Source organism: Stegodyphus dumicola, chromosome 3, assembly GCF_044657685.1.
Source record: "Stegodyphus dumicola isolate Sdum_Otavi_A_Nest chromosome 3, ASM4465768v1".
NCBI lineage: Eukaryota > Metazoa > Arthropoda > Arachnida > Araneae > Eresidae > Stegodyphus > Stegodyphus dumicola.
In genome coordinates, this window is record NC_140770.1 from 143,078,850 (window position 1) to 143,094,550 (window position 15,701).

At 31.5% G+C, this 15,701-nt stretch overlaps 1 protein-coding gene across 1 annotated transcript in view; it reads right to left on the reverse strand.

The window, feature by feature from the left end:
* Positions 1-221: 221 nt before the first annotated feature.
* Positions 222-15,701, reverse strand: part of LOC118182091 (ileal sodium/bile acid cotransporter-like) — a 90,383-nt gene continuing 74,903 nt past the window's right edge. Inside the window, exons 5-7 of the mRNA XM_035351378.2 lie at positions 11,636-11,896; positions 5,202-5,352; positions 222-1,097 (exon numbers count right to left, since the gene is read on the reverse strand). Coding sequence (XP_035207269.1) covers positions 1,012-1,097; positions 5,202-5,352; positions 11,636-11,896 — 498 coding nt within the window. The 3' untranslated portion in view covers positions 222-1,011. The remainder of the gene's footprint in view (positions 1,098-5,201; positions 5,353-11,635; positions 11,897-15,701) is intronic.

Genomic DNA, 15,701 nt, shown 5'->3' on the forward strand with positions numbered 1-15,701 from the left:
CCTGCGTATTGTGGAATGGAAGAAAAAAGGGAACAAATTTTTAATAAATATTCTTCAAAGTAGGCAATGTATTTATGGAGTTTATTGATTAATTATAATTTTCAGAAAACTATTTAGATTATTATAAATAAATTAATTAGAAACAATAAATATTAAAATGTATTAGCAAAAGCAAAGTGATTTCAGTAGTTCCAAAGAACAAGTTGGAATCCTCTTCAAAATTTATTAAAAGTAATTATATTAATAATTAATTTATTTATAATCATTGACAGTATTCACAAGCATTTACTAAATTCAAGGAATAAAATGCATTACAATGGGCAGTAAAAACCTCGTTTTAAAAGCGTGCTAAGATTATCTGTAATGTATAGCTACACCAAGCAGAAATTGAATGAAAAATATATATAACACAACACAGTGTAGAAAAAATTAAATCTTTTCTGTAAATGAATATCTTAAAAAAAAGGGCTATTTTTCACTTTCAGTTCCACTGTTTCAATGCCATTTTGCACAAATATTTGTCTTCCGATAAGCTGAGAGTTCTGTTCTAGGCAAATAAACCATGAAAAATGTATTATATTCATGCATTTTTTACTTATTTAATTTAGTTTACAATATACAATTAAACATGCCATCTGAAGCACACAGAAAACGTTTAGATTCAGTCATGTAAATCTCATACAAAATATGTAAATCAGCCAAGTAAAATCATTTTCTTTGAAAATTAATACGAACTGTAAATAACAGAAGAGTTGTTATGAGATGAGACTGTCAAACATTATTTAATTTAAACAGTTCCCTTTGTCTCCATTTGAGGTCATCTCCATTAAATGTTCTTCATGGTGTTAAGTGTCACATATAAATTCGGGTTTTGTGAGGAATATATCATTTTGGTCCAAAAGAATGTTGCGACCCGTAGCATTGCATCCCTGAGTGAGGAATCCTTCCCGCGCACGCTTTCGCAACTGTACAACGCATTGGTTTATCACAGGCAATAGGAACGAGGTTTATCTAGACTGTCGTAAGTTTTTCCGGTGGGATGAAAGACTGCATCTCTTCCGGTTTCCCATTCACCTTTTCCACCACCGGAATCGGAACTGCAAGTAAAAATAAAATTTTATTTAAACTGATAGGGAAAAAATTAAATAGTTTACATATTTTAAAAAGCAATTGAAATATTATCTTAAAAATGTTGGATAAAAAATGAGATAAATTAGATACATTTAAAATAATACTTCTATAGAGTCTTCTATAGAGTCTTCGTGTATTTTTTGGGAGCATACACTCTTAAAAACCTACGGTCGAAGACGAAGTAGCGAATTCTCGCATGCCTTTAAGAATAAATACGGCAGAAGAAAGGTTTATAAAACCCTTTTATTTAAATCTAAATTAAAACAGTTGCACACATTGTGTGCTCCCAAATCCCCACCACCTGTGGCTTACGTAACTGAAAATAAGAATAACAATTCAGTAGCAATCTTAACGCTAAATCGACTGCACACACCAAAGCCAAGCGAAGAAATCTCATTATAAACTGAAGGGTGTCGAACACCGAACTAGAAAGCTAATTTTAAACTCGCATCATAAACATCGGAACTAAGTCCGCTACTACTCTTTTAAACTCTTGCAACGCAGTTTAAATAGTGCTTCTGAAACACGTTTAAAATTTATACCTACGTCGTACAAAACTTACATTCGGGTAGGCAACTGAAATCAGGAGAAATCGAAAAGTCAAACTAAAAATAACTGGTTAGAATACAGTAAAATCCTACAGTTTTAAACATAAGAATACAGTAAAATCCTACAGTTCTAAAACATAAGAATACAGTAAAATCCTACAGTTCTAAAACATACAGTAAAAGAGGGTGTTCAGTATAAGGGCTTTCAAACTTAATGGATAAAAATTAATGCCTGAAACAAACGCTTTTTACAAGTCGCGTATTAAAAGAATGCATAGTCGCAAATTGAGCTTCAGGACAGGGGACGCATTTGTAAATGCGCTGGTTTCTACATGCAGCGTTATTTTTTTTTTTATATTCCTCTTATTTAAACACTTGTATTTTACATTTCTCATGCATTTTGCTCGTCTATTCCTCCTAGCTGTGACATGATTTTTCTTCCCAACTGATACTATTATATGGGATGCTTTTAGTTCAGAGTGAGCCTTGAAGTTCTGCCAAACCGTCCAAATAACTTTTCACTAAAAGCAGAATCATTTAATGTACATAATGTATAAGGTAACAATAATAATAGAAATATGAAATATTATTCAGTTAATTATTTTTATGGTTAATTTGTATCTAATATGTTAATGAACATTCATTTATTATAAATGAAAGTCACTAAAGTTATATGCCTATAAATAACTGTTACTCTTAAAGTAGGTTTGAATACCTTTATGGTACCTTTCAAAAAACTCAATTAGTAATTAATTACTACTAAACAATTACATTTACATGATGTAGCACATTACGTCGAAACATAATTCAGGATAAAATTGCAAAATTTATATTTTGGTCACTTTGGAAGTAGTTATTACGCTGACACTTTAGAAAAAATGTATTGGTAATGGATAGCTCATTATTCATTATGCTGCTATAAAAACATTACAGAATATAGAAAATTGGCTGTAAAATAATACCGAGCTTGCAAACCTCTGAGTAAGAATTTTGATTAGAATTTTTAATCAAGAGTTATGTAAAAATTCTATAGGAATTTCTGTATTATTCTTAAGTATATAAATTCTGCAGGATCTATAAGAAATGAAGATATTTATATAACTTTAATTTAATGGGTCTTCTAATAACTTGAATTTCCTGATAATTCCTATTTGGAAATCTACATTTATTTTTATTTTATGATTTAAAGCAATGTACAGGGTGAATAGAACAAGTGGGCAAAACTTTAGGGGTGATAGAAGGCAGCTGTACGAGCAATATTCGCCACAGAATGTATGCTTGGAACACAAACGACGAGCCGCTAGGTGGCATTGTAAACGGTATAAAAAAGTCGATTCTCGCATTTCTAGCATGGATTTCCGAGAGGATGGGTTGTTATACGAACCACGAAATCTCTAGGGCGATGAAGGTGGAGGTAGTCCCATACCTTGGCCCCCAAGATCACCGAATCTTTCGTGTCTGGACTTGTGGGTTCCTGTGGGGTCCGTTCAATAGCAATATCGCAAAATAATTTTAAAATGACCATATCTTTAGAATTTCCGAAACACAGTTCCGCGCACTGGAAATAAAAAGCCCCCCCCTTTAGATTGTTGCCATGGTTCGATTTTAAATCGTTGAGTTTGTTAAACAAAAATTCATTAAAGTTTTATAAAACATGAGATAGATAATACACCAAATTCCAAATTTGAGCTTCCGGATGGCCATATTCGGGTAGAAACGTACGGTATTCAAAATTGGATGGCTCTATAGGTACCATTGTTTTATCACAATGCGAGAAACACACATAGATGTATGCAGATTCTTCATTATTTAATTTCTCTAAATATAATACAGGGAGATAATATTGGGTGGCAACCATTTGAGAAGTGAATTGGACATTTATAGTGAACCAACGCAAAATGCCAAAACGAAAATGATAGTCCTTCAGGGCAAATTGCTCCTTTGGACTAATAACTTGAGATTTAATGTTCAATAAGAAACAGAAGTTTTCCAAATTTCGAAATATGATGAATCATCTTAAACTTTCGATTCAAATAGTTGATATAAACATTTAACAAACAATATAAGCTACTACAGATAATAAGGAATTTGTATAGTGTACAACGTATATTTCGGCTTATAAAGCACAGCGATATATAACGCGCATCTATAATTTCAAATTACATTTTTAATTTTGAGGTATATTCGCCGTATAACGCGCATCCTTTTCGTTACGAGGAAATTTGAAAGATACATGTGCGATGCTATTATCTTTTGAAGTTGTTCATTCGAAGAGTTTTCGCAGGCTTTCAAAGAACGGTATGCTGAACTGACAAGCGATAAGAGGAACTACATTGGCGTCAGAGAAATGCTTGAGGGAGTAAATAATTCTGAAAAGATGATGGGTTGTATTCAGTGCAGGTGTGCACAAAAATATCATACTACGGTTTCGAGAAAAAGGGGAAATCATTTAGGATACTAATGCACTTCCGACCCAAATGAATTCGCGGAATTAGAAGTCAGATGTTTTCTCTTCCTCTAGACATTCGAAGCTGTGATTTTGAAGAGAACATCAAAGTAAACGCATTTGACTTAGTTGAAACACAATTGATCTACTGTTCCAGTAAATATGGCTCCTGCTGACCGAAACAAACTTACTGTTGGTTTTAAATGCAAAGTCATTTAGTTTGGAAAGAAAATGGAAATCGTGTTGCAGCAAGCATGTTTGGTATTGGTGAAAGCTCTATGTGTGAGTGGAGAAAAATGACATCACAATAATTAATATGCCAAAAAATAAATGTGCTTCGCTGAAAAAAGTAAGAAAGTGGCCTATTCTAGAAGAAAGTATTGCAAACTGGATCCTAGAAACTCGCCAGAATCACCAGTCATAGCATTTAGGTAAGTGCAGAAATCAAATTTTTGTATGCTCATCTTTTCCTTATTTTTAAATCTATCATTTTTATATCAGGCTTATTGCCTCCCAGACGGTATAATGGTTAGGAGACCCGACGGCGATACCAAAGCGCCCGGGTTCGAATCCAGGAGAAGCCATGGTTGTAAGTGACCGTCCCTTCAAAGGTGGCCCACGTGTTAGGTGCCTCCATAATAAAGTGACCACCCCTTCTGGTCTTAGTAGTGGCCAAGTAATTGGATAAAAAAAAATATCCGGCGTATGAAGCGCACCCGAAAATTTTGATCTAATTTTTTGTATTCAAATTGCGCGTTATATGTCTGAATATACGGTATGTATTAGTCTGTAAATTAAAGATACTCAATTAAGGCTATAATCTTAATCGAACACTACTTAATTATTGCTAACATGTTAATTTAAAGCTTTGACCAATTTGGAGCTTCAGTAACGTAAAGAAATAAGAAATTTTTATTGCAAATTTTCAGATTTAAATAAGACTATATTATGAACACATATTGATATCAAAATACTAATTTAGAGAAAAATGAAAATACAACTCGGCTATTTTTATTTCTTCGCAAAGCAAGTAATTCGTTTGAAATTATAAAAAATTATATAAATCTGTTACTTACCACCCAACCCGTTTAGCTTCTTTTCGCATGATCCTAAACTATTTTTGAAGCACGTGCGTTTATAAAGTTGATAAAGAGCACAACTAACTGTAACTGTCGTGATGAGAGGCAAGGAATACAACCAAGGGAATGCCAGAACTTTCTTTTGCATCTATAAAAAGATATAAATAAATAAATAACAAATTTGAAAGCTTTCAAAATTTATATGACACCCAAAAAGGCGCTTGCTTCATTTACACACATATACACATTTCCAGAGCATTTGGGATAACGCCCCTTTAGTCTAAAAATGTTTAAAAACAGCATATCTTGTAGGGTTTTCCTTATATTGAATAACAAATTAATTTTAACTTTGGTACCTATTCTAAACTTCTCATCTTCCCCTCACATTCTCTCGCCAGGATGTAAATTTGAAGTTAAGTGAAGTGCTTATTTAAACGGGTGAATATCTGAGTTTTTCAGGGCGTGTTTCGCTAGCCAAGCGCACGTTTCGTTGTTATTTCGCGGTTACGCTAGTAAGTCTCTTGGCCTTATCAGATTAGTATTACGCAGGTTAGATTCCTGTCAATTCACCTCTTGGGTGTAACTTAAGTGCTATTCTGCACTATTTATTTTAGGTTTGACTTACATCATATTCAACGTTTAGTTTTCACCGCAAGTTGACGGTGTTTTTGTAACGCAAGAAGTCCGTACCCTACTGTTGACTATTTTCAATTAATAAAGGGTTATTTTTGCCCTTCGTCTGAGTCAGTAGTTTCATTCGCCCCTGTGTGAGAATTCGCCAGGTTAATTGCAGTGTATGTGGAAAAGAAGAGAAAGACTCTATGACCTTTAGAACTTCTGATAGACAGTCTCGCGTACTGGAGATAAAAATGTTTTATTCCGTACAGTGCTCGCTTTGAAATCGTTGAGTTTGTTAATAAAAAATTCGTTAAAGTTTTTATGAAATAGGTAATAAAAAAATTCGAAATTGAAAATTTTGGCTTCCATTGGTCGATGTTCGGGTGGAGGACCACGTTATTCAAAATTTGCTTTTTCACAATGCGAGAAACATGCATGCATTCATGCAGATTCTTCATTATTTATTTTTAAGATAATACAGGTCGATAATATTTGGTAGCAACAATCTGAAAAGTGATGAGCCGTTTATAGTGATTGCTGCAAAATGCCGATTTCAGACTAATGTCGCATTCGGGACTAGCGTTCCTTTTGGGCTAATAATAAAGAATTAGTAATAGAAAATGTTTTTTTATTTCAGAACAACCGCACGTCTACAATTATTGCAGTGAGTTTTTAATATATGTGAGTATTTCCCAATAGCTTTCTGTGCCATAAAATGAAATATAAAGATTTTGATAAATAAAGAGCCTTAAAATTAAAAACAAGTTAAATGCTGCAAAAATATGCTTATGCAACTTTCATTTCAGCTAAATCAAAATAGTATATTAATTAAAAAAAGACTTCGAATAAGACAGAAATTATAATTTCTAAAATTTTTAATATTGTTGTTAGCGCTTTTAGCTTCTCGCAAAGCTAATGCTAGACATCATTTAGCGTAGTTTCATATCTTTTTGAAATAATCGTCTTACTGAGGTTGAAAACAATCTCAGTTGCTAATTCACTTCATACGAAACTGAAGATTCCATTCCTTAATTTAAACACTATTACTTTCATGGTATTTTTCAGCAGTAGAACATCCAATCCGTTGTAACGGCAGAATTAAATTTTCGTCAGAAATAAGAAATATATTTAATCTTCATTTGGATGTATCTAGTAAGTTTTGCCATGAGTTACTGTTTGGTTTTTCTAACGACTTGTTGATTAAGAGGATCCTGCGTTGTGCGTCTCTCCTTCGAAATTCACAATTTTTCAACACAACTAACATCAACCTAAGATTGGCTTTTGCCTAAATAATAACTTGAAAATTTAATTTTTAAGTTAAACCATAAAATTATGTCTGTTGCAATGGTCAGAAATGAGAGAGCTCGTAGTTGCCAATCGATAATACCTAAGATCTTTTAGTACCTTCGACATTATGATAATATGTTGTTCATCAGCAGTAGAAAAATTAACCTTTCAAATCACTTTTTTTACATGTAGTACACCATGATAACTTTTTGAAGCCAGAGTGCTTTTGTACCATATACGCGATTACGGTTGCTAAGTTTCTAGGTATGTTTCCACGGAATGCTGTAGCGACTGTTTTTGATATTTGTCTGATTGTACCATTTGAAGGTTTTAAAAAATCTGTTGCGTACACCACATGACTTCCTTTTACAGAATATTAAATTATACGCATGTTTTCTTGCATTTCGTTTAAACTTATTGTACTGAATTAAATTTATTTCGTCATTAGCGCATAAGCCACAACAGAATAACACAATAAATGTACTCTTTAAAATTCACTCTATTTGTTTACCATAGCGACACTCTGGCCCTAACTTCGCTTAACAGCGTTAAATTTCATTAATTTTTTAACTCACTATGCACAAAATTTCTATCATCTTAAGAATTATCTAATTGTTCCCATATATTCTATTCAAATACTATAATAAATCTAAAACGATGTATAAAAGAAATTAAGCAAACAAACAAAAAAAAAAAAAAAAGGTTTTCACACGTTTCACTATTTCTCATTCAATTAATTCAGTTTTTACTTGGCGACAAGGCAAAAATACATAAGAACTTAAAACATCTGTATTGAAAATTATGAAATAAATCTTAAACACTTATTTCCTCGAATAAATTCCAGAATCGATTAAGCATGATTTAATTCGCAATAATAAAAGAAGGCGTTATCTTTGTTTTAGCGAAGCTTACTTTTTCTAGATTGGCAGCAAATCTACTATTCTGCTGTTTCAAATGTAAACAAACATTGCCGCCATTGCAAAAGGCTTAGCGGCACTTAAACAACCTTTAAATTGTTAATAATTCTAAAAATATCGCATGCAGATTTATTAAAGGCATAAAAATCTTAACCATATATATATGTTACCGTGAAAGACCGAAATTGGAGAATGTCGACTTTCACCGGAGAATATCAACATTCACCAAATACGTCGGTGAAAGACAGAATATTTCACTACATTCTTGTATATTCGGACCCTCACCGGTGTATGTCGACAATCACAAATATGATCTGGTGAAAGTCGAAAAGAGAGGTCATAAAGTGCCATAATAGTTTAAGTTGTTGCAATAAATAAGATTTCAACCACATAATTTAGTAAATTTTTTATTACTAATATTTTATTTTCTCATTTAGAACGTACTGTATAATTAAGTAAGTTTTTAACTTCTATTATTTTCCTTTCTCATTTTGAATGTATTGTGTGTTTTAGGTTCTTATTTTCTCAAGTGCGTTTATTCGCGACTGAATTACGGAGAAGAAAATATAATATTGTTATATGTTCAACATTAACCATTAGTACATGGTGAATGTCGACATTGACCGGTGTAAGTCAGAAATAAGAGTATTTGGAAAATATTTCGGACATACACCAAGAGACTATGTGAATGTTGACATTCACCGGTGAAAGTCGACATTCTCCAGATTTCGGTGTTTCACCGCAACATACATACAGTGGCCCCAAAAGTGACTTATGATTTTCATTGAAATAGGGCTCTATCCATTAATTAAAAGTAAACTTTCTGAATCAGATTTTAATAATAAGATCTATAATCTATTCGTAACAAAATCACATGAAATATTTTTAAAATATAGCGAAACTTTATTTTTATGAAATTAATAATTAAAAAATGATAAAAATTTTATCTCGCAAAAGTCTTCGTATACTGAAATATTTTTGGATAAAAATCAAAATTAGAATTATCGTTTGCCGCTTTTTTTAATTTTTGCATTGTGGTGGCATTTAAAAAAACGCTTGCTTTAATTTTTTATTGTTTACTTCATAATATTCTATTTATTATTGAAAATGGGTCGCAGTCGTAAAGAAATTACAAACAGCAATCAAAAATTGATAATTTTTCACCATAGTAGTGGTAAATCAATTCGAAATATCGCTAAATTAGTTAAATTATCCCATTCTACAGTGCAGTATGTGATAAAACGCTTTAAAGAAGAAAATCGGATTGAAAACAAGGTAAGAAAAGGTCGACCGAGAAAGTCAACTAAACGTGATGAGAGATTTATTATTAAAAATTTGTGAAAAACCCACGTTTGAGTGCTGTAAAAGTTTCTGCAGAATTTAATGCAAAATTTTCTACTTCAATTTCACCTTAAACTGTTCGACGAGTTTTCAGAAAAGCTGGATTACATGGGTGTTCTGCCCGTAAAAAAAAAAAAAAAATTATTAGTGAGAAAACAGAAAGGCTTAGGCTTTCATTCGCAAAATCAATGATAAATATACCCGAAACGTACTGGAATAATGCCCTATTTGATGACGAAAGCAAATTTAACATTTTTGGCTCCGATGGTCGAATAACTATACGGAGAAGAAAAAATGAAGAACTTCATTCTAAGAACTTAGTTGGAACAGTTAAGCATGGCGGTGGAGGTGACTTGTGGGGGGGGGGACATGGCAGCACATCAGGGCTAGGTAAATTTATTGATGGCATAATGAATAATTCTATTTATTTAAATATTTTAAGAGACAATTTACAATTATCAGCCCAAAATTTGGAAACAACTTTATTTTTAATCATGATTAAGTATACGGCTCTCAACGTTCGCCTGTTGTGTCTCTATAATCGTCCCCTGGTTTTGAAAATACCACCTCAGTCGCCAGATTTAAGCTCCATAGAACACATTTGGAAAGAGCTGGAGGTTAAAGTACGAAAATACGACATCAAAACGAAAAGCGAACTCAAAGCAGCCATGATGGAAGAATTGATAAACATTGATACAGAAATTAAAAAAAAAAAAAAAAAAAACTAGTAAAATCGATTCCCAGACGTTTAAAAGCTGTTATGGATGCTAAAGGATATCCTACTAATATTAATTTAACAAAAAATGAAAATATTTACTAATATGTCAAGATTTTTTAAGTGTACGAAGACTTTTGTGAGATAAAATGTTTCTCTTTTTTTTTATTATTAATTTCTTAAAAATAAAATTTCGCTATATTTTAAAAATATTTCATGTAATTATGTTACGAATAGATTATAAATCTTATTATTAAATTCTGATTCAGAAAGTTTACTTTTAATTAATGGATAGAGCCCTATTTCAATGAAAATCATAAGTGTACAAACACTTTTGGGAGCCTCTGCATATCTATATATTTATATACTTTTGGTGCGGCCAATTGCAACCAAAATACGAGGTGCACATCTAGATGCTAAAGCAATCCTATATACAAAATTTCAATGTTCTGAGGCTACTCGTTTTTGAGTTATGCGAGATATGTACATAAGCACAGACGCCACGAAAATATCTCTTCAGAATTCATTTTAAATCAGTTTTATAATTATTTTGGAGGGAAAAGCGTTCTTTATTCTGTCCTTACGTACGGATGTCACGCAAAAATATCGTTAAATTGTATTCGTTAGCGTTTAAATGGATATTTTCGTTGAAATATGATGCCTGAAGTTTTTCGCGATTATAATACTTCCTTTTTACTTCGTACAAGGAATTAAAAATATGCATGAGTTGAGCTGATTTTTAAATTTATGAAGTAATGAAGATATAGTTTTATCAGTTAAACGGAATAAATTTTGAGGGGGAGGGCTTCGAAATATTTTAATAATAATTTTTTATTTAAATTTTTAAATTTATTTATTATGGTAGATAATGAATTAAAATCTAAAAACTTCAAATTGCGTTCTAATCATTACCCTTTTAAGATTTATTACAAACCAGCTGTTTTGGGTCATATTAGAGGATTATTTAAAATTTTTGTAAAATTTAACTTTGATTTTACCATCCATATTATAACTACGTGGCGTAGTGTAAATTATCAATAATATTTACTGACCTGTATGGCTATAGAAATATTCACTCACATCAGCTTTTGAAAACTCAAATTATTGTGATGATTCTAAAAATTATGTAGCTGTTAAGATTCTAAATAAAAATTAAGCCCGCCATTGGGAAAACATTTCGAAGAGGATGAAACTGGTTAGCAGACAAAGATCACAGACGTGTACGCCATGTTGAAAAATTGCTTTTGATCTGAATAGCAAAACAGCATTTACATACAGTATCATGTCCAGTGTTTCATTTACATATATTAGTATTTATCAGTATCATAATAATAATAGTGGGATATTTTTTATAAAAAAGGCTTAATTGTTTTACATCTTACTGGAAACGTTCGTTTGTTATACGTCATATCTGGAACACGTCCAAGGATCTAGAACATATTAACGACTTCTACCCAGCTACCACTGAATACAACGCTTACTAGTCCATCCCGTGCTCTCGTGTGAGTGTTGTATAAGAATGGGTTATGAGATATGTGTACATAACTACTCACCTCTATAGGAAAGGACAAGGAGATGACTGTGAGGGCTGTTCCAATATTTTGAATCGAACATTCGATGGCAACTGTCTTTCTAACTGGAGGTGGCTGTCGAAAGAGAAAAGCTAGACCGTATCCCAAGGAGAGACCAACAAACGGTAGGATTACAAGAGCTACATAAAACTGCCAGCCGATGCCATCGAAGATATCAGGAAAGATGATCAGCTCCATCGTTTGGCAAACGAATATGATGGCAAATCCTGCATAGCTGCCCGCCTGAAGAATAATAATTAGACATCAATTACAGTTTCAAGCATAATTTTTATCAAGTGGGTAATTTTTGCTTTTTAATACATTGAATAAAAAGCAAGAAAGCTGAAACTTTTAAATAAATTATTATCTTTGCAAGTAAGTTCTAAAGAAGTATGAATTTTGGTATATAATTGCTATTTCGATACTAATAAAATTTCACTTAAAAGAAACCATATGAGTTCGACAACATTTTTATGCATTTAAAGTTTACCAATTATGTTTCATTTACTCGACATATATATGATTTTTGTTGATCTGTCATTTAGGATGAGATTCTAATATTTCTTCAGGAATTCGAGTTTTAACACTTTTAGTGAGAATAGTGAAAATCTTTAGGAACTCGTTTTTAAACTCATGATTGTGCCTAGTTTAAATGCAACATTTTTTATTAATTACTAATTAGATCTTTTAACAAATCAAATAAACACCTAAATATTCTATATTACTTTACCAAAAGTATACGTTTTAATTAATAAAATAAAATAATTTTTGCTAATTATTAATGTTACATAAGTGATTTAGTAAGTTAAATATTTGAAGATGTAACTTAAGATTCTCGAGTATAGCAATTACATATAATTTATGCCTTGCTTCTGGCCGTCGTCTATCAAATCATCTGTTTAAAGAAGTTAACAAAAAAGCAACTTCTACAGTAAAATGATAGATACTGCATTATGCACTTTTAATTGACACAATAAGATAAAATAATCTAACATATTAATATAGATTTAGAATAAAGACGTTGGTACTTTCTATTAATGGCTGTGGATTTTAATTTAATTATTATCAATAAGCGGAGCAGAAGAATACGTATATAATCAGACTGCCTAAGTGAAAGCTGGAATTGGAAAATAAACTTCTGACTGTGATACAAAGGACTTCAGAATTAGTAATTAATAAGCACATTCAGCAATTGTATTTGTCTTACTAAAAATAATTATATGTTATAAAATTGTAATAAAAAGAAAACCCAGAATAAGAAATAATAAAATTCTGTAATTATAAATAACCTAACAATGAGCAGAAAGAATATACTCACTTTACGTCAGTTATTGTTACTCATAATTAGTTTCTTTAATTGTTAGTTTTTCAAAATTGTTAAATGTTTATCATTGCTAACTTTAGTTTTATGAAAAATAAATTTGTGAATTTAATAGCATGTTTTCTTTTATCATTTACAATAATTTCGAATAATCCAAATAAAATCAACAGCTTTACTCAAAAAAAAAAAAAAAAAAAAAAAAAAAAGGCAAATATTATGTTAAATTGCGTCTTTAATTGTGTTAATGTTAGAAACTTATATTTAAAATTATTTAATTTTTTTAGAAATATGTAATTACAATATATCAGAAAGTTTTTTATCTTATTATGTCTCAGGAAAAAAATATCCGATATTTCCATAAATGAAGAGCCTAAACAAACAAAAATAAATGCATTTGTTTCGACTTTACATTTTAAAGGCACTACAGTTTTTGCCATATCGTGTGACCAGTACTTTTTTAATTTATAACGCTTGTCAATTATTCAATAAATAATTTGTTTTTTTTTCTCCTTTTTACTCTATAAAACTTGCAGATTTCGGAAATAACCTTGAGTGTTTTGCAAACAAAAAACAGCACAAGTACGTTTACTTTTTATGAAGATTTATAATCCTTATAAATTTACTTTATTACTGCCCACCTTACATCTTAAAACAAACATTAATTTGAATTTTTTAAACACCTGTTATAGGAGATTACCATGCTAGATCTTTTTATGTATTATTTTCCATTGACATTTAAACCATGATGTAGCATCATTCATCCTTGCAATAAGGTCAAGTAAGCTCTTGAATTTGACATTTAAATTTCTGAAATCCGATGCTCTTGTTGTAGACCTTCCTAAGAAAGGATTAAGCTTAGGAGATTTTTGATGATGTTCATTACTCTTAAACCGACAAACATTTCGTAAACACATTTAAATTATTCTAATGTTATCAAAGAAATCATGAGACTCCTAGTTACTAATCCACCATAATTTTTTACAGCTGTCATTGCTTTGCGAAGAAACCGCTTGCGTCTGGGATAGTGTAACTTCTGGTTTGCAAAGTACAAATGTTCACAAATTATTTCAGCGTAGCAGTGGTACTAATCCTCATATGCTGTGTTTCTTATACTTCTAGACAAGCGTTAAAATAGTAGGAATTAGGTTGTAGAGGCACTAGGTTATTTAGAAGCAGGAGGCTTGAAAAATGAGCAACGCCTTCGCCGGGAATCAAACCACGGACTTGGAACCACGAAGGCATGCTAAGAAGGCGGGAGACATACCGTATATATTCCCCTTTTTGAAGGGCGACTAGTGTTTTTAGGGCACCCACTCGCCAAATCCTGGGTGTATAGAATCATCATCCACCACCCTTTTTAGTTCGGGCGCCACTGTAGAGACATTAGGTTATTTAGAAGCAGGAAACTTGAAAAATGAGCAACGGCTTCGCCCGCAATCGAATCACGGACCTCTGGAATACGCACCCAGCGTGCAGACTACTACAGTACGGAGGCACGCTAAGAAGGCGGCAGAAATACCTTATAAGTTATTTGAAATAAAGTAATTAAAAGTAAATTAAAGAGCCTATGACTTGCACTAAATGATTTTGAATTAACTTTTAACGTTCTAATATGTTTCTTTGTGTTTTTGAAATTGAAATGAGAGTGTAGGGAATGTGTCTTCTAAAGTAAGCGTCTCCTTCAGATTAATTGTGTTCTTAATAGAAACTTTAATTTTAAGATTATTTGCTATTTTGTTTAACAAGATTCTTGGCTTAAATGGCTTGGTTTGCTATTTTGTTTAGCAAGATTCTTGGCCTATGGTTTTGAATCTAGCAAATAATTTAATGCATACTTGGAAGTAAGATGAAACACTCTCTTAATTTAGTTGTTGTTAATTGATGGTAGATTAGTTTATCCCCTGGATAAGTCGATTTATCTGCAATCAATGACAATACTTTTTCAATATTTAGAATTTACTTTCAGTTTTGGTATTTTTGCGATTTAAGATTTTTCTTTGCAGATTTTTAAACAAGAAGTTTAAACTACTATTTTAAATGCTAATTTAAATTCTGATTAAAAGAAATTTTTTTCATTCGTGGTTTTAAATTGAATTGTTTGATCATTTTGTGTTCCTTAGATATGGTATATGGAAAGTTTTATTATAACAAATTATTATGAATTATAAGATATTTAGTTAGAAATACCCATTCTAAATTTTACGCAGTAGGGCTTAAAGATTTCTATCCATCTTTTCTGTCTCTGCTCGATGTATATAGCGAAAAGGATAAAAAATAGACGGGTGTATTAATACTGCTAGAATTCTGATAAATTATGTAGGGAATTTTATCTAAATTAACCAGTTATTTATATTTTCAGTCTTTACTATAACTTCTCCTTTTCGTATTCCTCACCAGAATGTAAATGAATAGCTTGTATTTAAACTCAGGTTTTTCAGTTTTAAGACAGAGCCTGTTTTTGGTATCACGTGCACTGTATATGTTAGTTCTTTGCCAGCTCTGATAGTTGCAACTTTGCGTTTTCTCGCTGCCGACATTTTAATTCTAATGTTCCGGTAGAGTTAGTGAGCCAGGTTCTAGTATACTAACTAATTGTGTAGTTTTCCACTACTATTCCACGTTTAAACTTAAATTTGACTGTTCTATTTAATTGTATTGCCACGAGTTGTGGTTATATTATGGCACAACAGAGTGCCTTTGTGTTCTAAATTCTACTTAAATAAAAAT